The 26,581-nt window shown below is 30.1% G+C and overlaps 1 protein-coding gene across 8 annotated transcripts in view; it reads left to right on the top strand.

Moving 5' to 3' along the window:
* LOC132717728 (cGMP-dependent protein kinase 1-like) overlaps positions 1-23,173 on the top strand; it is a 91,018-nt gene extending 67,845 nt beyond the window's left edge. For 4 of the 8 annotated variants that reach the window (XM_060701275.1, XM_060701279.1, XM_060701276.1 and 1 more), the window contains 12 exons: positions 877-903; positions 8,489-8,557; positions 9,631-9,708; positions 10,766-10,801; positions 12,629-12,767; positions 15,695-15,834; positions 16,322-16,553; positions 18,359-18,522; positions 18,920-19,105; positions 19,810-19,876; positions 20,794-20,829; positions 23,013-23,173. In XM_060701275.1, the coding sequence (XP_060557258.1) occupies positions 877-903; positions 8,489-8,557; positions 9,631-9,708; positions 10,766-10,801; positions 12,629-12,767; positions 15,695-15,834; positions 16,322-16,553; positions 18,359-18,522; positions 18,920-19,105; positions 19,810-19,876; positions 20,794-20,829; positions 23,013-23,108 (1,270 nt within the window). In that variant the 3' untranslated portion in view covers positions 23,109-23,173. The remainder of the gene's footprint in view (positions 1-876; positions 904-8,488; positions 8,558-9,630; positions 9,709-10,765; positions 10,802-12,628; positions 12,768-15,694; positions 15,835-16,321; positions 16,554-18,358; positions 18,523-18,919; positions 19,106-19,809; positions 19,877-20,793; positions 20,830-23,012) is intronic. The other 4 variants (XM_060701280.1, XM_060701281.1, XM_060701282.1 and 1 more) reach the window with 4 other exon arrangements.
* The last annotated feature ends 3,408 nt before the right edge of the window (positions 23,174-26,581 follow it).

Genomic DNA, 26,581 nt, shown 5'->3' with positions numbered 1-26,581 from the left:
TGATGTTGATATTCATATATTTATATATAAGTACTATTCACAAGATAAAATGCATTTTTTTATTGTTTGATGGTTAACCTTGAAAAATTTTGTTTTGCTAATGTTCATTTCTCTTAAAAAACTTTTTCTTCTTTCATTTTTTTTTTTTGGAAGGGGGAGGGGTCTTATGTGTAATCCGCTTACCATGTTTGATTTTTGCAAATCCGGATTAGAAAAGATATGATTTTTACAGTGGAGACAACTTCCATAAAAAACTTTAATCTGAAATCTTCAGGGAGTAATAAACTGTAGCAGGAAGGCATTTTGTAGAATCAGAAATATCTTAACATGTGAATAATTCACAAAAAGACGTTTTAACTTGACACTGTGTAATGTTTTTAGAGATTTATATAATGATGTGTTTCCTCAGGTGACTAATATTTCAAAAGGGATTTCTCAAGGTTATAATTATACGAAACAGCAGATTTTTTACGATAATTATGGTAGTAAATAATGGTTCAAAATATTTCACATTTTGCCAAGGATGCCAAACTATCAAGTTTGTCAGCTTTAAAAAGATAATTTGTATCAACCATTTCATTATAAAGAGTTGTAAGTAATAATTTCATAGATGATATTAATTTAGCTAAAATTGCAAAAAAATTTATTTATTTCATTTACCAATTTTCATCCCCTATTTAAAAGTGGTTTGTTGATCATGTAAAAAATGCGGAAAGCATCATAGTTTGAACTCCTTTATAACCAGAATTTTATTTTTTTATAAACATTTGCTTCTCTTTCATGTTATCTTTCTTTGCTTTTCTGTATTGCTATAAAATTTTCTTAGATAAAGATCAATGTGGTGTTTAAACAATAACTTGAGAAAATTTTCTTCAGCATTCACAGACCTGGATACAAGATTAGGTGCCTATCCATTTTAGAATAATTCCCCTTTGTAATTTTGCACTTTGAATGTGAACTTCATATGTTACACTTATATATACTGGCATACACAATCCCATGCACTCCTTTGTAACAATGATACGAGCTGCGTCACAACAAAACCAACATAATGCGTTTGCGACCAGCATGGATCCAGACCAGCCTGCGCATCCGCGCAGTCTGATCAGGATCCATGCTGTTCGCTTACCAACCCTTTTACAAGGTCTGAAACTGATAGCGAACAGCATGGATCCTAATCAGACTGTGCGGATGCGCCAGCTGGTCTGGATCTATGCTGGTCGCTTTAACGCACTATGTTGGTTTTGTCGTGACGCGGCTCATATTATATCAGCTATACAATAATTTAGACATAGAATAACAGATGTATATATAAATGTTTAGTAGCAGAATGTGGAAAATTGATAAATATATAATGATAATGATACAGAAATGAATGAACAAGAATCATAGTTAAGGAATATGTATTGTTATCCACACAAAGCAAGCATTCAAAAGGTTTCACAAAAAGGAAAGACAGTTATAGGCATAAGGTAAATAACAGTCATATAATTTTTGACATAGTAGTTCATAATAATAGGATATGATTTAACCCTTTCCTTCATGAGCATATTGTGAAAAATGGCCGTTTTCATTGAAAAGTCTCCTGTTGCAAGTTCAAACTGCTATGAAACTATGAAAAATGATTCAATACTGATGAAACTTGGCACAAATGCTGACTAGACCATAGTCTCTATAACAGCATGCTCAATCTTAAATTTCCTGTAACATTGGCAATGGGGGCACGTCTCAAAATTGCCAAAAATCATTATTTTGCATTGTTTTTTTTCCCCATCAAAACTGATTTCAAAGTGCTGCAACTTCACAATGGATTGAGATAGCCCAGCCACAAATGAAGCACATGCTTCAGGTAAGTCCCCCAGCTTTAAGTATACCTGAAATGTACTTCAGATATACTTACAGATAATAAGACCTGCTTCATCTGAAGTCCATTTACAGACTTCAATGATACACAACAACCATACTTCAAATGAAGCCCCTGGAACTTCAAGTATACTCTTCCTAACACATACCTGCTTCAGTAGAAGCCCAGGGAACTTCTGCTGGAAGTGCCAGGGACTTTGTTGATGCTTTGTAAACATTAATAAATAGATAAGAACAGTAATGGGGCTTCAATGATGCCTTAAACACTTATATGAAAATATAAAGCATATTTCTAGGGACTTCATATGTACTTTTGAGAATTGAGTAAAATTTAACTCACAAACACAAGTGATTGTAACATAATATAAACCATGTGTAATTGGTCAGTGAGGGGTCAAGAGTTTCTTCTTGCTGTTTTCATAATAACCTGTGTTAAACTCACCTATCTTATATAAAAGAAAGTGTTAGATAACTGGGGTTTACAACATGTAATCTAATATCCTGAACAAATCTGGCTCTCAGAAAATTCAAATATTACTGGGAAGTTTCTTTTACTCAGGAAGTTTCTTTGGACCTCAGTGCTTATACTTATTTATAAAGATGCTTAGGACTAAAGTTAAACATGTGCCTAAAGTGTCATTTAGATGAAACAACTTTATAATGTGAACTTTAATGAAATTATAATGGGACATTAAATGAGTTTTTCAATCAGATGGAAATGGAAATATACTATTGTTCAATGGAATAATGGTAAGCTATTTAGACTATTTTGTTACAACAGCCTTTTCAAATTTACCTTAAATTAACACTAAGTATAAGTTTAGTTTTTGTTTCTCTTCATAAATTTTACATATGTCCTAATTTAAATCTTTTTCACTGAGTGTTATTGAGGGGGAAATTTTAAATCTGCCCTTTTCTTTACATTATGAACCAGTAAATTACATGCCTGTGCAGGTCATGATTTTTCATAACATTTACATTTTGAGGGCAAGGGGACCCTTCTGTTATAGTAAATTATGGGTTATATTAACAGTACAATCAATCATATAAAAATGGAACCAATATTATTTTACCTTTGATAGAGTTTATCAAAATATTTCATAAGATATAGATTTATACCCTTTAACCATTTAAAACTTATATATATATAATTTATGATGCTTTAAATGTACTTCTTCAATGATGCTTTAAATGTACTTCTTCAATGATGCTTTAAATGAACTTCAACTTGATGCTTAAATTGTACTTCTTAAGATATATAGTGTTTGATGCTTTAAATATACTTCAATAAATGATCATGCTTTAAATGAACTTCTTTATGTTGTGCTTCAAATGTACTTCATTATTAATTTCAAGCTGATGTTTAAAAGGGCCCCAAGTGATGCTTCTATTGTACTTCTGGTAAAGCTTTAAAGGTACTTCCTAAATTGATACTTAAAATGTACTTCCCTGAGCCTACCATGCTGAGCTTGTAGGTACTACCTGACTGATGCTTTATATATGCTTTCTTAAAAGAAGTATCTTTGAAGCATAATTTAAATATTTTAGACGGAGCTTTAAGTGTACTTCCCCCTGTTCGAGTGAATGTTAAATTTTGCTCCATAAAATAAAGTACACTAGAAGCAGGTACTTAAGTGATACCATATTGATACTACATTGTGGGGCTTTATAGGTACTTCTATTGTACCTAAAACGTACTGTATTTGTGGCTGGGAGAGTAAAAGGCTTTTCAGCGTTGGTTACACATTACCGTACAATTGACCTGAGGCCATCTTAGCATGTCACATGCCCAAAATTTTATTGGCGTTGAGGGGGACTCCCACACCTTCACACCCCCAAAACAGAAGGGGGCACATCCCCCTTCTGGCAACCCCTTCATGTATCACCTTAATGAGGGGGCACCGAAAATGTGATCACTTTTTTTAACATGAAAAACTGGGTTTGGGGCCTAAATAGGGCATTTTTTCACTGTTTGAGGCCTAAAAAGGGGATGGGTTTGAAAAGGCGTTAAAACACTTCTATATGAGGTAAAGGGTTAAATGTTTGTATTTTTAAACCCTTCACCTACTGGCACCAAAATGATAAGACATTTCCACACAGATATACAAACTGACCAGGCTCTACCAACTTCATATTTTCATCTTAATATCCCCATCATTGATAATGGAAAGTTCCTTAACCTAGACAATTCTATAAAAAAAAATCAGCAAGTTAGATATAAGGATTGTCAGTAGGACAAGATATTGTTGATAAGTACTTCTTACATGCTTAAGTCTTACGAAAGGAGTGCATATGTCTTCATTTTGACAGAAGTTTTAGAATTTATTTCCAGGCAACAGATTTTAGAGTGACTGAAATATCTTAATTTCAAGATCTCACCACACTATCAAGCTCAAACAAATGTTTTTAAAAAGTGAATAATAATTTAGGTCAAGTCAACTATTATATTCAATCAGTTCTTTTGTATACAGAATGAAAAAGTAAATTTTGTTTGATAGAATCAAATTGATTTCCTGCAAAAATATCTGTTAATGTTTGTAAATTTTGTCCTCTTAGATGTTTTTCTGTCCTAACCATACTGTATAGACTAGACAGGGAGGAAATATAATACATCTCTGTTTTCCGTATAAATGTTAAAAGAGCTTTTGTCATTTGTGTAAAACATTTCCGTAGTATTATAAATTACTACTCCCTTGGGAACTAATTCATTATAACATTTTAGTTCATTTTATCCCTTTACCCTTTGCTAATCATATTTTAGATTAGTGCTATATGTTTAACAACACCATATTCTCTTACCCATGATTCATCCCTTCTTGTCAATAATTAAAGTTTAAGTTAAGCCTCTGTCACATCAGCTGCACAAAATTTGGTTTGTACGATTTGTTGAGAAATATGTGCCATAGAAACTTTGCAGGCAATTTCGCAGTTTATCTAGACAGATATATAGATCGTAAGGCAGATGTACGCTGTTCGTACGGCAGCCAAGTGGCTTGCACAATATTTAAGCTTAAAAGTAGGAAAAAAACCAACAACATTTTGTACGGTCGTCGCAAACTGACCGTGCAACAGACGTGCGATTGCTAAGACAGACGTAAGGCTATCGTACGAAATGGAAAAAAAAATCGCATGGGCACTGCATGCCAAACAAGAATTCGCAAGGCTGCCGCATGGTTGCCATACGATGTATGTACGTTTATCGTACAAATTCAAAAGTGAGGATTGAATGCAAAATCATCATTAGAGTGCCCCGTATTGTTTCAATCAAACCGGGATGGCAATTCAACCACATAGGTTGCATTTGAGTATTCTAAGATGGAGACTTTGTGAAGACTTTTGCCACGCAAAGTTCTGGCCTTGCTTATCAGAGCGCAACAAGGGAGGAGAAGATCAGGATCAGGATCAAATGATCCTGATTTTATTTTCATTGTTTTATGAAACTTAAATTGATCATACTTTGCTATAATTAAATGGTTCATATTCAAAATGTAAACAATTGCTGATTTGCAAAGAAACAACCCAATCTTGGGATAAAATCAACAAATTACAAAACAAAGTTAGAAATAATCAGATCAATTTAAGGATCAGTTTTAGCATCAAGATCAATATCCGTATCAAGTGTAAAATGCCCATATCTTTCAAAAATAATAATAAATTTTATATTAAATTTTATATTAAAAATCTGTCAAAAATCGCAGAAATAATGTGCATGTTGAGAAAACAGTCTGCAATGTCGTGGCAACCTTGCGACAGTAAGAATTTGTACGACTGTCTTGCACCTGCCGCACGAAACACAGCGAATTTTGTCAAAATGCGTTCGTACGGCTGCCCTGAGGCTGATGTGATAGAGGCTTAAGATAACCTAATATTTTACCTATACACAGGGTCTTTCTATTTTACATAATAAAAACTTATTAAATTTAAGTTATAGCATTTTCAATAACCCATTCACTGAGCCTCTGATTTGCTAATGGGAAATTCAATCAATTAAAGTAATAATATTTTATTGATAGCAACTATTGCTGGCTTTTTAACTTACCTTTTGGTTATGTTATAATTTTTTCTTGGAAATGATATTTACAGAATATTTTCAATGCTCAAAATTTTTATATGTCTATGTTATGTTTGTATCTGGATTTGTAAGATGAAGAAATTATTAATTTATGTAGTAAAAATGTTGAAAAAGATCACTTATTCTTGACCAAATAGTCCTCTGAAAGTCCTTAAATTGCCCAGGAAAAAAAGTTATAAAATCAATTGCTATGTTAGTGACTTGTTTGATTAGAACATGTAGTTATTTTATGTTCACCCCATTAGTTGTGAATGTTTTACCATTGATTGCTTCAAGTCTCTGATAGCTCAATATTATTTTACAATTAGTGGAAACGTGTAACTGTTTATTTTATCAGCCATCATTTGATGAGCATTTTAAAGAACACTGAGGGAAAATTTACTTCAGCATAGCATTGATTTTAAATAACAGGATGTGAATTTGTCCACTTTGTCAAAATTATCAGAAGGGAATTGTCAAGGTAAAAAAAACAACAGGAAGGGAATTTGTCCACTTGTCAAAAATATGAGAGAGGGATTATGTCAGGATGAAAAAACAGCAGGAAGGAAATCTGTCCACTTTGTCAAAATTATCAGAGGGGTATTGTCAGGATGAAAAAACAACTGGAAGAGAGTTTGTCCACTTTGTCAAAATTATCAAAGGGGAATTGTTCGGGTGAAAAAACAACAGGAAGGGAATTTGTCCACTTTGTCAAAATTATGAGAGGGGTATTGTCAGGATGAAAAAACAACTGGAAGAGAGTTTGTCCACTTTGTCAAAATTATCAAAGGGGAATTGTTCGGGTGAAAAAACAACAGGAAGGGAATTTGTCCACTTTGTCAAAATTATCAGAGGGGTATTGTCAGGATGAAAAAACAACTGGAAGAGAGTTTGTCCACTTTGTCAAAATTATCAAAGGGGAATTGTTCGGGTGAAAAAACAACAGGAAGGGAATTTGTCCACTTTGTCAAAATTATCAGAGGGGTATTGTCAGGATGAAAAAACAACTGGAAGAGAGTTTGTCCACTTTGTCAAAATTATCAAAGGGGAATTGTTCGGGTGAAAAAACAACAGGAAGGGAATTTGTCCACTTTGTCAAAATTATGAGAGGGGAATTGTCAGGGTAAAAAAAACACAGGAAGGGAATTTGTCCACTTTGTCAAAATTATGAGAGGGGAATTGTCAGGGTAAAAAAAAACACAGGAAGGGAATTTGTCCACTTTGTCAAAATTATGAGAGGGGAATTGTCAGGGTAAAAAAAACAACAGGAAGGGAATTTGTCCACTTTGTCAAAATTATGAGAGGGGAATTGTCAGGGTAAAAAAAACGGAAGACTGACAAAACCCCACCAGTTAAAACCCCACCACTCAAAATTTTATAGAGTGGACAAAACCCCACCACTAAATTTTACAGAGTGGACAAAACCCCACCACTTGCCAATTATTGGGCAAGATTTGATGAATTAAAATATATATAATATACAGTACACATTTTCACATTTTATTTTTTAATTTCAATATAACATTTGTGTAATACTGGTATAAGAGATTATACAAATAATTTACAAAATGTTAAATCAACATCAAAGAGTAGTCATTTATTTGAGACTGTGCCACATTTATGACCTTGAATTATCCATTATTTTAAGTTTCTTCAAATTCATGTCTTCAATTTATTTATATAAAAAATAAACTACTTACTATTAATCAAGAATGTAGCACATTTTCATCAATTAATGATTAGAAAATAGCACATTTTTATAGCACATTTCTAATTTATTCAGTTCAGACAATTTTCCTTCATTGTACTTCATTGTACTTAGTTTAAGTGGATACTGTGGCTGATAGCCTGAAGAAACTCGGGTACAGTCTTCTCCTTATTGATGAGTTGTTCACACATTCTTTTGAGTTTCATCTGCTGCACAATTGTTTGTTTTTTAACATGTTTACAAGAAAGTTTTGTCCACTCTATAAAACTGAAGTGGTGGGGTTTTGTCCACTCTATAAAATTTAGTGGTGGGGTTTTGTCCACTCTATAAAATTTTGAGTGGTGGGGTTTTAACTGGTGGGGTTTTGTCCTACATTCAAAAAAAACATAGGAAGGGAATTTGTCCACTTTGTCAAAATTATGAGGTGAAAAAACCACAGGAAGGGAATTTGTCCACTTTTTAAAAATTATCAGAGGGGAATTGTCCAGGTGAAAAAACGACTTGAAGGGAATTCATCCGCTTTGTCAAAGTTTAATGAGAGGGGAATTGTCAGGGTGAAAAAACAACAGGAAAGGAATTTGTCCACTTTGTCAAAATTATGAGAGGGGAATTGTCCAGGTGAAAAAACAACAGGAAGAGAATTATTGATGGTTTGAATTGATCCATGAATGTAACTCATTTTTCTTGAATCAATGACTAAAATGTTAGCTAAATTCATGACCAGCAATTATCCAAAAATAATTTGCAACATGTAAATCTCATTTTCAGAATTGATTTATTTTTTCCTCATTAAGTTCTTGTCTTTTGGATTCAGAATATGAATGCATTAAATCTGTGGTATTAAATTAAATTTCCTTTTATTTCAGTGAAGACAGAAGAACTGCAAACGTACTTGCTCTGGCTCCTGGCGTAGAATGTTTAACAGTAGACAGAGAGTAAGTATATTTAATTCATTGGCATATAACTATCGAAATTCATTTTTGTCACATCAAGTGACATAAATACATTTTAAAGAAAAAACATATTGATAGTTTTTGGTGTGTTTTTTTTCTCGGCAAAATAATTATAAGAATTGTGTTTCGAAACTTTCAAAATTTTAAGATTTATTTGACATGTTTTATTAGTAATGGGAACAAAATGATTAAAACGGATTTCAGAAGTCAAACATCCACTGTGAAATTGGATTTAGACAGGAATTTTCTTTTTGAAATGCAAAAAAAATCTCCATTTCAGTCTTGGGCTTTTTTCTTTACTATACAGAAAAAAATGTGATAGAAAAAAAGTGTTATTCTATTCCTTTTGATAATGTATGCAAAATACAACACCCTCTTTTCAAGTTTTTCATAATTTTTTGCAAAAGTAAGTACAAAAACATTGCTTAAAATAAAAGTTAGACACAACACATTGGAAGCAATTTCCGCTATTACAAAATTGCACCCAACTGCTATAGTATTATATAATTATACACTGTATTCCAATTGAGGTGTTTATCAGTGAACCAATTGTTTTTAGAAAAGTGCACTGATAATTCTATTACAGGAAGTTTATCTCCCACTTGAGAGCATTGAGTATGCTTTTATCATCAAGTTACAGTTTCCTCTCCTCACATTGTGTGGAACATTTATCAGTCTCTATTGCGTTGACATTTCAACAAACTCCAAATAAATGACACATATACAGGAACTTAAATTATGGCTTTATTTTAAAGTTTTATTTTGTTTACCACTAGTTTTCTTATTTTTTTTGCTCTATTTCTTTTTAGAAAAAAAAAATCTTATTGGCAGTTGCTGATTATTATAGAATATAGCCTTTGCTTCTGTCAATTATAACAAGCACAGAATAAAATTAAGAAATTACTTAGAATAGATGCTCCTCCCCTTTCCTTTGTCATTCTAAGTCCCGGACAGACCAGGAATTGTGTTCTGGGTCACCTACAGAAATTTTAATATGTTGTCTTGTGTGCACAGTTAAAATAATTAAAATTCATTATGTTTTACTTTAATTTCAGATCATTTAACCAACTGATTGGTACTCTAAGTGAATTGAGGGAGAAAGACTATGGTGATGAAGCAAGGGGAGTACAAAAGTAAGTATTAGCAACAATAGTATGGTTATGTTTTATAATAATTTCTACTTTATGACAAAAGCCCAAATCCTGTATTAGTCATTATTTATGATTTAGTTTGATGGGTAATTGTGCACTGATAAAATCCTGTTTTTTTGTATTTTTGTATAAACATTGAGATCATTAAAGGCCCATTAAGTCCAAAAATACCAGATAAATTACATGTACATTTTAATACTTGAGCAAGAAATACATTGTAGCTTCACAATGGCATGGTACTTAGATTTCTTCAGATAATAAGCATCCAACTTCATTATGAAAACAGTATAAAAGTACATGATTGATTTTTCTAAAAAGGAAAAAATAAATTCATTTCTGACACTTAATGTGCCTTTTAAGTGTTTAAATGATCAAAATGTTAGTTTTGGCTCTGAATTGATAAATTGTGATAAGTTATGAAAAAGAATATAATACATGTATATTCTATGCCTATTTTCCATTTTGTCTGACAAACAATTGCCATTTATTGTTTGTGTAACATTATAATGGGGAGGTTTACATAAGATATTTTTCACACTTTCATCAAAAGACTGTTACATAACATCACACCTAATTCATGCAATCTTTTTATCTTACCAACACCCTATAGAAATAGGTATGACAAACTGCTTAATTGATATTTCCCTAATTGGTTAATGATAGTTAATTGAACTACCAGGGTATTACGAGATATATCTACTCTGTATTTGATACAACAATCAAGAAACATATTCTCACAATTAAGTTCTCATACCTTCTGTTTGCTTAACAATACAAGTTTTTTTTTCACAAGTCAAGTTTCAAAGACAAGAACATATAAGGATATGTCCGCCTTTTTTATCAAATAACATCATTAATCAATGAAAGTTTTATTGAAAGTGTACAGAAATACGTTAATGGATATTGAATTGAGTGATAGAATATATATATATAAGATAGAATTTATTAATATACTTATATATTTTGTTCTGCTTTTGTTCTTTTTTCGTAAACTTTGAGTATAAACGATGGTACAGTGCTTAATTGCTCTCATTTTAAGACTGTTTGTAGACCATGTAACCGGTTTGAAAAAGTTGTAAGTACAACAATCTACAATGTGCTTTAGGCATTTTGTTTATTTTTAATTTGTATTTTATGACTTTAGTTTCGATTTCCATGCTAACTCCCTTTGCCATATTAAAGTTGCCTGTGGTGTATTTATTATATGCAAAAATTTGTTCTTTATATGTCTAACCATAACAAGCATTTAGTTTCAAATGCTTCTTATTTGATTTATTTCTTGTAAAGGTTATGGTATGTTTGTTTGTTAAATTTGTTAACCTACCAGAATAAGTTCTAGAGGTTTTGCATGTGGCAATTTCATTTTTTTAAGAATAATCATATTATTATATTTTGATTTATCATTTATATAATATTATGGAATAAGCAAATATGGTATATATTGTTCATACATAACATATATTCCACAGCTTGCACTCTTTTGAAGCACATCTTTAGTTTTGATATAAAGTTGTATCTTCTATACAATTTGATATATTTATATTGTTTCAATTTACTGGAATATGACAAAATTCAAATTTTAGAGAAATATTTCAATTAAACTTTGGCCTTTTAATGTTTGTTTTTTTAAACATAAACTGATTGTGGGCAAACTGAGCGGTCCTAATTCTACATGTTTTCAACACACTCATATCAATGCAAAAAATTAATCTATTTCTTACTTACTACTTTGGTGTGAATATAATATTATAGTAACATATAATTTTTTAAGTGAAAATAAGGTACCTGTAAGTCATGATATGTTATCTGGACATTGTTCTTTAATTATTGGTGAATCTTATTTACATTTATTATGCTAATTTTAACAGTTTCATTTGTGTTTTAATATCATGCAGACCATTGTCTTAGCTAGGATATATTAGCAAACTTAATGTGTCATGGTGGCGTTGCCGAGTGGTTGACACATGAGACTAGAAATCTAATGATTGCTGGCCATGTGGGTTCAAATACTGTCAGTAGCAAGCAGAAACTTAATACTCTTTGCTTTGTACTGGTTGGTTCCAGGAACGGATTTGACTGTGTTTCAACAAGCTTCCAACATAATGGAACTTAAAGACTTATGCTAAAATCTAAACTGTATCTGTGACAGGCATCAATACTTAAACCAAGCTAAAAAATGATCTGCAAATGTTACAACACAGATCTTCAAAATTGAATTTATCTCTGCTGAAATGTGATTAGGGCTTGTAGGTAAAAAACATTGTAAAGTGCATAGACATAAGGCTTTTATGACAATATCATCTTTTAAGATTATACGCTTTATGCTTTAGTCATAATGCATCAACGTCAACATATATTAAGAAGAGAGCTGTTAGATGCCATGTTAACAAAAGGTTTCAGTAATGTGATATTACTGAAATAGTGAATTATTACTGACAGATCAAGTCTGTACATTATTTTATATGTTGAAAATTCACAGATTTTATTCAGGGAGAGACCTTTTGTACAGTTCTTTGCTGAATGAATTATGCCTCCTCCATTGCTATATTTTGCTTCTTTGTATATAATGCAATTTTGATTTTGATATTTTTTGTGAAAAGCTGGATCATTTGATATTGTTTTGAGATAAGGTTACCGTATAGACTTGAAAAAGTCAAACCCATTGACATGTATATAATCTAGCTTAAACTTAACTCAATAGATTGTTTAAATCTGAAGTTTATGATTGGATGTTATTTAAATTGACCAAGATAATGAATTTATTACTGCAAAGCCTATATTTTAAGTTATTCATCTTAAGGAAGTATAAGCAATATTGTTTTCAATATCAAACATAGTATTTTATTATTGAAAAAAAGAAGAGAAAATAAAAGTGAATATGAATTTTTTCCGTACATTTCAGAACAAGTGTAGGTGCAGGATCTGATGGAGTCGTGTCACCAACTGTTGACCGGATTGATCCGGAATATCAGTTTATACGTCTTGAAGATATGGAGATAGTAGCTACACTTGGGATGGGTGGTTTTGGTCGTGTGGAACTGGTATGCTACTTATTTTGTGATTTTTATTCTGCTGAATTTTTGTTAGTATAGACCTCTGTCAATTTGATTAAAATCAGCTTGTAAATAACACTGTGATGAAGTATCTGATGGTGAGTGATAGAGGTTACCTTCTTTTGACCTTCTTCCAATAAGTCAATCAGTTTATTTCTTTTGCATCTACATGTATGAGTTTCTATTTCTAACCATTTAGAAGTCAGAAATGTATATGTGATTTAAATGATTTCAAAGTATTCCAGGTGAACAATAATGGTGACGTCTTAACTTTTATTTACATAAGAAAAACCTATAATCAATGCTTAGATACCAAAAAAATGATAGAATCCAATTTTCCACAGAAATTATATTCCAATTATCTACATAGTTTTTTTTTTCTAAGGCAATTATAATATGTCTGACTAAACAGACGACATGAAATTTTTCTAAAAATATACTCATAGGAAAATCCAAATTGGCTAGAAGGTGAAAATGAGTTATTGGCGATCAGATATATTTGTAAACATAAGTCATAAACTTAAAAAAATAGAGATAAACAGAATCCCTAAAGAAAGCCCAACACGGCAAAATTGACAATGTTGCAGGCTCGGTTTGATTGAGCCTGTTTAAGTCAGATTGAGACCTCTCTCCTTTTTCAGGATTGTGATAAATGTTCACACAAACAATTTTCATTTGAACATGGCATTACAATTGCTATGTCCTTTTGAGCTGTAAACTGAATGACAATGATGCTTTAATTTGAAATGACATAGTTAATGATGAAATTAATAGTTGCCCAAAATAGTGATAATGAATACAACACATTAAGATAGACATTATTGTTTTCGCTTTTACAATATGAAGGTTTTGTTTGAAAATCACCGACTCAATTTTATTGCGTCTATATATGAGAGATGCAGTCCTCAACACTTCAAGCCTTTGAATTGGTGATTCCATGGAACTAGAAAAATATAAATCTCCATGGCAATTGCTTTTACATAATATCATATGTGCAATGGACTGGTTTAGTGTTTGCTGAAATAAATCATTTTAGTGATTTTAGTGAACTATTTATATTATCTAACATAAAAGTCAGATGTCAGGAATATGATCAATATAAAGGGTTAAATATCATTGTGTGTAAGAATCTAGTTCCAGGGAATGGCAAGTAACAGCCATGTAATTTCATTGTCTAAAATAATTTACTGCCTTTGTTGAGAAAAAATACCTTTAAATAACAAATAAATCCTTTGACTTCTTTATTTAGTAAATTTTTGAATATAATATTTACTTTATCAGTATTTAATTTGGTTTTGTAAATGTCTCTTGATGCTAAAACTTGCTTCTGATTTCTTTCATCCATAATGGCCGTCTTTTGACTTTTATTGAAGACTTTTTATTGAATGATTTTGAGGGAAGAAGTGCTTTATTTCTAGTCCCCACACAAATTAAATGTAAGTTTAATCAACTTGTAAATGCTATTATTTTCTAATGGAAATGGGGTTTAAAGCATTGAAGGGAAATAACTTAAAATGTGATTGGAAAACTTAGACTACACAGTTAGGATAAATTGAATACAAAATCTTGTAATATAATTTTCATCAAATAAATTCATTACATCTTTCTATATCAGTAAATGTGCTTTAAATCTTATTATTCAAATAAAGAGACAACTTAGACTGTGTCACACAGTTTCTACCAGCATTCAATGGTATCTAAATAGGTTTTGTGTTCATTAGCGTGGTATAAAAAGTCATTAGAAAGATGTTGTAAGTCTGTGATAAGTCTGAAAACAGATTAACATTTTAGAAAACAAATGATTTTAGCTTTGAGATCAATATAATATTTCCTGTTATTTCAGCATGTTTGCTTATCATTTGTCACCAGCTGTGCCGGTGTTTGATTCTAGTTTCAGATAATACCCCTATATAACATAAAATATTGCTTGATTTATAGCATTCAAGAAGACACATACTTGTTTTATAGCTATCAGATATACTGTACACTTCTGAAAATAAAGAGATATTTACAAATGTTCTATTTTGCTGAGTATTTAATTCAGATGCTCAGGGCTGTCTCAACTCTAGAATTATAATTACTGGTGACCAGACTTTAGGTGCTTATTTAATTGTTGTCCTTCCATTATAATTTTCCCACTACAAACCTTTTTAGCACTTTATAGCACACAGACATAATTAGATATAGAAATGTCAATGGAGTACAATTAACAAACTGTACTTCTCTCTTCCAATGGCAAGGACTGCTTAATTGTTTATGAAAGTTGCTATCAATTTTGTCTACATTACAAGTGATTTATCATTTTTGACAATAGGGCTCAAAATAAATGTTTAGTGGACATTGTTGAAAATGGTAAATGGATGCTTTATAAAAAAAATCAATATTGACAGACAAGAGATTATATAAGAAAAGTAAAAGAGTTTCTCTGTTAGCTGGTAGATGATGAAAACAATAATCATTTAAGATAACTTTTATTGCATCTATAAAAATATAGATTTCCTGTATTCTCTTACATAGAGGATGTATATGTTGTATAATATTTGTTTCTAGGGAATATATAGACTATAAACATCTTCATTATCTATAAATTATAAAAAAAAGATTCTCATTAAAATTAGATTGATAGATAAAGGCAAGAATGTTTTATATTTTTCCCATATACATCATTGATATCTACAGCATAATGCACTGTAAGTCAGATTTATTTCAATTTGTGTTAGTTTATTTCATTTCAAGTTTATTTTATTTTGTGTTATTTCAATATGTGTTTGTCATTTTGTGTTACTTCATTTTGTGTTCCTTTCATTTTGTGTTATTTCATTTTGTAATATTTCAATTAATGTTAATTTCTGTTTGTGTTATTTCATATTGTGTTTATTTTATTTGTGTTTATTTCATTTTGTGTTAAATTTCAGGTGCAGCTGGCTGCAGATAGAAGTAAGACATTTGCTCTCAAGTGCCTTAAAAAGAAGCATATTGTTGAAACTAGGCAACAAGAACACATTTATTCTGAGAAGAAAATTATGATGGAATGTAGATCTCCCTTCATCACGAGGTAAATTACACAAGATATAGTATTATCATTATTATTATTCCTCGAGGGACCTTGGATTCTTTAATGTAAGGAAGTTATCCAGTAAGCTTACAGATTGTTAGTGGTTCTGCTCAGGTGCCTGAAATAAAAGGCATACAGAGGGACAATTTAGGTCTTTCTCCATCAATAAAGCTTGAAAGTGGCCATATGACTCATCCTTTAATGTTGCAACATAAAACTTACCCCCTTTAAAAAAAACAAAACCTCTCAACTTCTGGCAGCAACAGGTTTTACCCACACAAACAAGTGCAGGCCAAGAAACTGTATCGTCTGATTGTGGACTGCATTGATCACTATGCAGTCAATAAATATTCTGAAATTGCCTTAAATTGATAAATGGTTTTGCTGTGATTGAAAAAAAGTAGAAGTCTTTTTAAGGCATTTACCAATGAAAGTTGCTAATGTTATAGATTTGAAATATATTAACTAGACAATATCTCATTCACAGGTTATACAAAACATTCAAGGATCGTAAATTTGTGTACATGATGTTGGAAGTATGTTTAGGTGGTGAAGTGTGGACTATATTAAGAGATCACGGAAGTTTTGATGAAACAACATCACGATTTGTGGTGGCATGTGTGCTAGAGGCATTCCAATACCTTCATTCCAAGGGTATCATTTACAGGGATCTGAAACCTGAAAACTTGTTATTAGATAATAGAGGCTACATTAAACTGGTAAGAAACTGACAATGTTTTTTTTTTCCCAAAAAATTTGAATATGAATGTCATAGTGTTTTCAATTTTAGACAGTCAGTTATGATAAGTTGTAATAGCACTGCAACAAAAAAGAGAATTGTATCTTTTACAGTATGAAATATTTGATTACTCCAGTGTGATACATTTCTTGTAATCAATTATCATTGTTCTATGACTTTATACAATGGGTTTCCTCAAGGAAGCCTTTTGTGAAAAAACATTCTTCATATGACTTATGGTGAAAAATGGTAGAATAGTGCTTAAATGCCAATCCTTGACTGCAAATCAGTTAAAAACTTTAGATAAGCATGATTATGAAAAAGCATTTTTGCAGTCGCTTAATGTCCACCTCCTTGAACTAATAAATACTGGCATCTGGATTTAATACAGCTTTCTTTCTTAGTTATGACTCAAATACTGGCATTGGGTTTATAAAGCTTTCTTTCAAATTGCAGGATTTTCATTGCTAAATTAGGTTTCTGTCCAATCCAATATCTGAGATCTGATTTTGAGCTTAGAAAAAAATCCTTATTACTTTTGACCCTGGTGTGATAAAAGAAAATAATAGAGCTAAAACCTACAATCCTTTGGTTAAAAGGCAAACACCTTTAACATTATGCCTCTGTTCCACTTAAATCATTAACACTAGGAAAATATTAGTAAGAGCATCAAATAGAAAAATCATTCATAACCCATGCAGTGGTCTGAATAAAAGAATTTGCATGATAATGATAGTTTGCTGCTCTTCTGAATTTTAAATAAAGTCAAGGAATTAAAGTGCAATTATTGTACATTATGAGCCAGTATTCATGCTGTATTCATTTCCTATATTTGATAGCTACATTTGGGTTATCATTGTATATTTATTACACATTATATAAACTGAATTTAAACAGCAGAATCTTCTTGCAATTTTTCCACAAGACTTCATCAATATTTGATCTTATTCTCTCATGTGAATTGTAATTATATGGTTACTTACTCCATACTTCATCAATATAAGGCAGTATTGTTTCAAAATATGCAAAACGTGACAACTTAATGGGTTACAAATGTTCCTTGTGGACATTTTAGTAGACACAGCATTCTGTTTATGTAAATATGGTTTTATTGATCTCACAGCATGTTTTGCATTTATATATTAAGTACTTGCAATAAATATCATGGTAACATGTTAAACTTACTAAATGTATCCTTATTCATGACCTATTTATTGGAATAGATTTTCAACTTAAATTAAAAATGTATTAATATTATGCTCAAATTTGATGTTTGAAAATACTGATAATTGCTATAATACAGTCTCTTTAAATGTAAAATAAATATCTTTTGAGTTCACACAAATATAAATATATACATTTTAAACTCTACAAACACAGTATGAATGCTTGAGTGTCTTTAAAAAAACTGGCAAAGGATATCAATTTTACCATTATAAGTGAATGGAGCTTCCAAAACTTAGTTTTAATATGCATTTTTTCATTAAAACTAGACATATTCAGTGACAACTTCCAAAATTTCAATAAATTGCTGCAAAATGTATTTTACATAGAGATGAGAATAGTATATCTTTAACTTTAATTATATTTGCTATAATGCTCTCTTGGCACCAGTATTTTCTAATCAGTTGCAGTTTCTTTAGTAACTATGTCAATGGCTTTTCAGATTGTAACTTTGATAAACCTTGGAAATGTCAGGAATTTAATGAAAATAGCCTTAGACCAATTTACAATTCATAATGTCATACAAGTCATAAATGAAGGTATTTTATGTTTTGTCAATAGGTTGATTTTGGTTTTGCAAAGAAGATTGGTTTTGGGCGTAAAACATGGACGTTTTGTGGAACCCCAGAGTATGTTGCTCCTGAGATTATCCTGAATAAGGGTCATGACTTCGCAGCGGATTACTGGTCGTTAGGAATACTCATGTTTGAATTGCTGACAGGGAGGTACATTATTTCTTTGAATTACTTTTGAATAAGATTTGGATAAAACTAAACGATTGTAGGTTAATGTATTTGGTCAAAATATCTCTTTCTTGAAAAATGTAAAATGCTTTTAAGTTCAAAATGGCAATAGTAACATACTTAACTAAGTGAATGCAATAACTTCATAATTTTCAGGTCTGTTAAACATTGTTTATTTTCAAAACTGCAAAATTACAGTTTTTATAAAATCAAAAGTAGTAAAACAATTTAATTTATAATGCTCGTTAAATTAAAGATTAATGACAAATTGTGGTTATTGCACTATTTGTAATGTTAGGTGATGATTTTTATATTGACAGCAAATTGTTATTACTTGTTATTGCCTGATACTCAAGTTTATTATATTTTCTCCTTGTAGTCCACCATTTTCCGGCTCAGACCCCATGAGGACATATAATATCATTTTGAAAGGGATAGATGTAATTGAATTTCCCAAGAAAATCTCTAGAAATGCTCATGTGCTCATCAAAAAGTTATGTCGTGATAATCCAACTGAAAGACTTGGTTATGGCAAAAATGGCATTGTTGATATTAAGAAAAACAAGTAAGTTAGAGCTGTAATTATAACTACACTAGATTTAAAGCTTTAACTTATTTAAAAATGGATAGTTATGATAGGATTGAAAAGGGTCATCAGTTATCATTTATTTCAATTATTAGGTTTTGCAATTATAAATGTTCATTGATCTATGTAATGTGCTTATTTTTTCCGGAAATTTCTGTATGTAGAGAGCTCACATTAGTAACTTGTTAGTGTATAAATCAGTTCAAATCATTACCAGGTGACTTTTTTAAAGTGCAACTCCTACAAATCAATCGTTTTTGGCAACTATGAAAACTAGCAAATATAAAGTACAAAAACATAATTCTGAAAAATATCATAATTGCCTGTATGAATCATATGATTGCACTTTTTTTGCTAAGTCATTGGTAATTTGATATTATGTATTGTAATAAAGCCATTTAATAAAAGCAATATTACACTAGCCTAATATCAATTTGTTGTGACATAATTTGCGCTTAATACAATCTCGCATTAATGCGCGCAATTAAATGTCAGCATTACACTATATGACTCTTTTTTAACTGTATAACCTGCTCTTATTGTGGGTATGTGATAAATAGAATATTATATTGTTGAAGAGGCTTGCATAATATGATTTAATTCAACTCATTTGATAAATGTAGTATTAAATCTACATTCATTCAAGATTCTCTATATATAACACATCTCTTGATACATTTCAGATGGTTTCAGGGTTTTGACTGGGATGGTTTGGTAAAGAGAAGTATGGTACCCCCTCTTGTACCAAAGGTAGGTTTTCTACATATACTTTTGCATGATTGTGATTCTCTATTTAAATAATGCTTTCCATCAGTCTTTAACATCTATCTAGCTTTTTCAAGCTGTCAAATATCCAGGCTTTTGCATGCAACTGTCTTACTGTTTTGTAAACTTTTTTTTCTTTTTCTAACTATTATAAGGAGCTATCAATTATTTTATTGATTCACTTGGAAAAATATTTACATGGTTGTACATTCAGTACAGTTAAAATTGTTTGCTTTATTATAACATCAGCTTAAAGTATTAGCTCTGGGTATGCAAGTTACTTTTTATAGCATTGCCCCAAGCGTACTTACCATTGGAACATTCCAAAAAGCTTATATTTTTTAAAACATTAACTGAATAAAGCTTTACAATGGTTAGATTGCCCCAAACTCTCATAGCCAAGTAAATTACTTTATCAAATATACAGAAAACTAAGAGAATGGTAGTTACATTTAGTTGTGGGGACTAGAATAATTCTTCTTTGTTGCCATAGTTACAATTAATTGATTTCTTGAATTTTGAACATATTGTTCAAGTGACAACTTAAGTCTTTAGAATTCTCCAAGTATTCTGTGACAAAGGCTGTCTTGAGATGATGACTTGCTTTTAAAGTATTTCCTTTGGATTTTATTTACCTTAATTTTTAGAAATAACTTTTCAGTTTATAAGGGGTTTCATTTATCACAAAAGAAGACATAAATCATTTATGACTGATATTCTATGAACTAATCTCAAGTTCAGGAATAAAAGACGAGAGTTGTAGCTACAAAACCTGCTGCCAATTATTTCTTTATCTTGTGAAATAGAATAGATTAGACTGTAGTGAATTTCTCTAGTGAGAAGTGAATTTCTCTACTTTTCAAAGAATAATGAAAATGTAACATGTGCAATATTGAATATAGGAGGACACACAGAGTAGATTTTTAGACTTCAAACAGGTGAGCTCTTATTGTGACCTTAACCTTTACAGTCGGAACTATTTGGTCAATACCCTTATACTTATATACTATGTACTCATGAAATTTGTTCCAGCAGGAAATACTTGTCATTCTGGAGGCAGTCATTTATACTCTGTATTTTCTTTTCATTGTCATTATCTTAAATAAATTGATCTTGATCATTTATAATTGTGAATCATTGGAATTCACTCTGTAATTGGTAAAGAAAGAGACAGAACAGCATCTAGGTGGTTTCATGTTATTTTATTGTGATTACTGCTGCAGAGGGATTACCTTTTATCCAGATTTATTCCTCTTGCAATTGAATATATTGTTAAGCACAATGTTAAATTTAATTGAAATGGTTAAATAATGAATTGGTTACTCAGGATAACAGTTTTAACTGCATTCATTTGATACTATAACAATGTTTCATACACTTGGCTAGCAGCAAGTGACTCAGGTTTATCAATAAGTCTATGTATGTAAGTTTGTGTGTCTGACAGTTGCTGCCAATATTTTATCAGGCAAATTTGTCTTGAAAATTGATATAAAAGATAACAAAACATATTTTCACAGATTTTAAAGTTTCTATTGCCTAAGAAAAGAAAGCCAAAGGTATCAAAAATTGGTCACCTCATTCACCATTTACATTTAATCCAATAAAAACTCACATAAAATGTTGGAAGATGATTAAAACAATTTGTGTCACGGGAAATAAACAAAATGAGATTTTCACTGTGTTGTACACCTTGCAAAAGGATTGTCATACCAAACATTGGAATTGCATATGTATGAACCTTGGCTAAGAACTTGGCTTAGAAAAAAAAATTAGATACTTCATCAAAATACCATTGCTTTAATAAACTCAACAATGATCTGAATGCTTAAGCTATGATGCAATTAACTCAGTTGATATATACTTATTGCAGTGAATAAGCTTTTATATTCTTTTGATTTTATAACCTTTAATAATTTAGAGGTACTTGCAATCAAATTCTAAGAACCAATTTTTGTGATTGAATTAGCATTTTGTTAGCATTAGCATTAAAATATGGCACAAAACCCATATAGTTATTGCACTTTTTACCAATGGCAATATATGTGACACTTTTACATATCACTTATAAATCAGACGGAACTTTAAAATGATGTGTTTGTGTTTTATTTCTTTAATATATGAAATATATTATTACTATCAATATGGTAATATATTTAGTGTTATTATATTTTATTACTGTCAATATGTTAACATTTAATAACTATCAATATGTTAACATATTTTATGTTATTATATTCTATTATTATCAAATTTATTTTATAATACTATCAATATGTTATTATGCTTTATTACTATCAAATGTTATTTTATTACTATTAATATGTTATTTATCTTTGTTTTAATATGTTTTATTATTATTATGTTGTTATATTTTATTACTATTCAATACATGTTATTTTATTTTATTACTATCAGTATGCTATTATATCTTGTAAATGTCAATATGTTATTATATTTTATTTATATCAATATGTTGTTATATTTTATTTATATCAATATGATATATTATATCTTGATACAAACAATGTGTTATTATACTTTATTATATTATTGTTTATATATATTATTATGTATAAGTTGTTATAGTATATTACTATCAATATAATATGCTAATATATTTTATTACTATCAATATGTTATTCACAATGTGTAATATCAAGAATGGTGAGGTTGTTAGATCTGCTAGTTGCTTTGTTATTGGTATAAACAGAATTTACCATCTTTGTATGATATGTGTTATGTGAATTGAAAATTTATAATTGAAAATCTGTTTTAATTCTTACAGTTTAATGATTCGTTTTAATATTATTGATTTGTATATGATACTAGGTGAAAAAATAGTGGTTTCTTATTAAGTATTGCAGTCAATTTCTGTGCACCAGTTACTTTGATATTATAGGATAAATACACAGAAAGTAATTCAGTCAGTCATAAGCAGTGAAATGAATTAATGCTGACATATTTTAAACATATGATGTGCATACTTTCATTTCTATCCAAATCATGTTTTATAATTGAAAATATGATACACATGAATTTTTAATTACTGTTTCAAAACGTTAACTCTAAAATGTATTGTTTAGGCAATGCTGTAATAGATACAATAACTTTATCATTTTAGGTGAAGGGACCTGCAGATTACAGCAATTTTGACCATTATCCAAAATCCCTTGAGGTACCTCCTGATGAGCTTTCAGGCTGGGATACTGACTTCTGAACAATTCACTCATGATATATTCTGTGATATACGCATTACAAAGGTATGCACACATTGCTTGGTTAATTTTGAAAAAATCATCAGAATTATTGAACAAACTTTGTTATCTTGGACCATTTATAGTCATTATCAAATTCTGAGTTGAGAAGAATAGCTAGTGGAAATGTTTTCTGAATTTTTGCATAGAAATAGTTTAGCATATTGGTTGTTATGACTGTCATCTATATATCTGTCAATTTTAGCTGATTTAATTTCAGCATGTTGAATTGCAGTCAAACATCTAAAAACTCTTGTTTGTTTTGTTATCACTTATATAGAAACTTATTGTAACTATTCAGTTTAATCAGATATTTGATCTATACAGATAAATCTCTTGCATGCATGTGTAATCTTTTAAAAAAATAATTCTTTTTTTTTACATACTTTATAAATTTGATAATTTGTGCTCACTGTCGTTTTTAATTGTTAGGTAACTCAGTGAAAAATAATTATAATGTGGCATTGCTTGTAGCAAACTTGTAGTTCTAGCAAACTGGGTCAAGGATCATTGGAATACAAAAGAATTTTGTAACAGAAACCTAACTGATTTGTGACAAACTGTACTGAACCATGGGAAATAAAATAGATGATGCAGCATTAGCAATCTTGCCAAAGAATGAAATAATTCTTAAGTAGCACATGTGATGCAAAATGACATTAACGTTTCAATATACACATATATTGGATGTTTATTAGGAGCATGTAAACAGTAGTTTCAGTACAACTAACTCTAGTTTCCCCTTGTATGTTTATAATTTTCCTCTGTAGTTTTGTTGATTTGATATTTGTACTATTATATACCTTTAAAGGGCTGGTCAACACTTCAAATGTATCTGTTTATTTCAGGGTTTCTTGTATGTTCGTTTATTTTATAATTGTATTTTGTCTATATACCTGAATTGTGTATGTTCATAAATTTACCAGGAAAGTCTTTGCTGTGGGGAACAATGTGTTCAGTTGTTACATTAAGCTTTTTGAAAACTATTGCAATATTCTGTATGTATTAAATACACAGTTTTACTTGTATTCTTATGCTGAAGATAGAAATAAACTCAACAAAACAAACTGCTTGCTTCGGGAGAATATTTTTTAGCTGCAAAAGTTACAAACTATAATAGTTTATATGAATATGATTATTTGGACTAAGATAAAATATATTGATCTGTTATTGTACCTAATCAAAACAAATTACATTTTACCAGTAGCTCCTCTTCCAGTGTTATATTTTATTTCAGAAATGATATTTGAAAACTTCACTTGACTGCATATTTTTTAAATAAATTTAAAGCATGCTTTTCGTTAAGACATAACACAATGTCTTGCCATTGTGGATTTCTAGTTATAAAAATTGAACAGTCATTGTGAACTAATGTTGGGCCACAATAAATATTTCAATATTTTGGAAAAACAATATTTTTTGTATTATGATAATTTGTAGGGATAGACACTCCATGTAAACATGTTATGATGTATTATTGTTGCACATGCATAAAATCAAAATGTGGCTTTTTAATATCATAAAATTAATACATTTTCTGAAATTAAGAAAGAACCGTATTTAAGTACAAATTAATTGTGTTTCAACTCAGATTTGTTATTAAAATACCATTTTATGTTATTAAAAGTGAGAATTTGCTCATGTTATTCTGATGCACATTTCTATGTATTCTCAGATATTTGAATTTTAGTGTATGTTGTAGCTTTCTTGAATACTTTGAGCAAAATGATTAATCTTTGTCAACATATGCATAGGATAAATTTAATATGGCATTATCATACCCCCAAAAATGATAATGTGTTCTTATTATATTCAATAGAATAGAATTTATATAGAAACTTTAATTCTAGTTTAAACTGCTATGCATGCCTTAATTTAGATTACAAATGCTTTAAATGCCTTTGGTCTACCTCAATTGCTCAGTTTGCATTTTGTTAAATACTAGAGATTTTAATTGTTTTAAGTCTACTTTTCACCTACTTTTGATTAAATATACCAGTTTTCAACTCTAGTACAATATATAGTAAAAGTCATTTAAACAAAGAGTGTTTCTAACATTTTACATATATTTATAGTTTCATATACATCTCTTATTCATTGTTTTGGTTTAAACTACCGTTTTTTTTAAACGAAATGTTTGTTTTGAAACATCAAAAGAGTCTAATTATATATCATAAATTGAATTCAGAATTAAGGAAAACGTAATAGTGTTATTATTTCGGTGTATTGTTTTAAAATATGTGACCTTTCTCTCTGCTTTGTATGTTTTTATGAGATTGTTATGTATGTATTCTTTGTACATATATTGTATTGTTATGTTCTATTTTTTATATCATAGACATCAAGTTCATACCATATTTGCAAGCAAAACAGAACGATTAAAATGATAAATCTACAATGCTTGTCTTTGTGCTTTCTTTTATAAATTATTTAGTCCTGCATTAAAACTGTGCTTGCAGGTGCACATTAAACAGTATGAAACACGCGTAAAAGGGACATGCCGAGACTAGAGACTAGTTTTTCCAGTTTAATATTTCATTTGATTGAATTCAAGACCAATAACGTGTGTTGAATTTTAGATCATTTGCTCACTACGTTTTCCCAAAATAGTTATTTTAATTGTTTAAAAGTACACTTATCGCTCCAGTTGGGCTAAGAATAGCACACACATACGACTTTTTAATTTAATCTTTTTCTAAGAATATTTCTTAAATATCTTTTGCATATCTTTCTGTTTTAATTGATACAGCTGATCTTTTTTTTAAATCAAATTTTGTTTTATTGCATTTTGATCTCAGTGAAGTTCCATTACGAAACGAGAATGCAACATGTATTAACGGATATAATGTTGATATAAATTGCACGTTTTATGTCCACTTCGAAAAAAAGGCGGTTGTACTGTCATGTCTCTCTCGTAGGCCAACTTTTTTATTAAGTTTTAGTTTATGGTCAATCATTTCAATACTAACACTTTTAAACTTTGCATAAAAGGGTCAGGGTGAGCTATTACTATCAAATCTGGATACTCCAGCGTTCGTAGACCGTCGTCATGTGTCAAAATTTATCTTCTTCTCTGAAACTGCTAGGCAGAATTACCTTAAATTTTATCTGTAGCATCCTTGTGATAGTCACACTTAAATTTGCTCATATCATTTCAATTGGCCCCTTATAGGGGTCAACAAAGCTAAAAATAGAAGAACAAAAAAAACATTTAAAAACCTTCTACTGAACTAATTAATGGATGATCACCAAACTTAGACTCATCAAATTTGCTCATATTAATTTGACTGGCCCCATTTAGGTGCCGCTCAAGCTAAAATTAGAAAAAAATCTTTAAACATCTACTGAACTAATTGATCGATTATCACCAAACTTTGTCTGTAACATTCTTAATTAGGTAGTCTTTTATCAAATTCGCTCATATTAATTTGATTGG

This window comes from Ruditapes philippinarum, unplaced genomic scaffold, assembly GCF_026571515.1.
Source record: "Ruditapes philippinarum isolate M1 unplaced genomic scaffold, ASM2657151v2 ctg793_1_1_1_1, whole genome shotgun sequence".
In the NCBI taxonomy this organism is placed as follows: Eukaryota; Metazoa; Mollusca; class Bivalvia; order Venerida; family Veneridae; genus Ruditapes; species Ruditapes philippinarum.
Note: the sequence above shows the minus strand (reverse complement) of the source record. Positions and strands in the feature narration are given on the sequence as shown.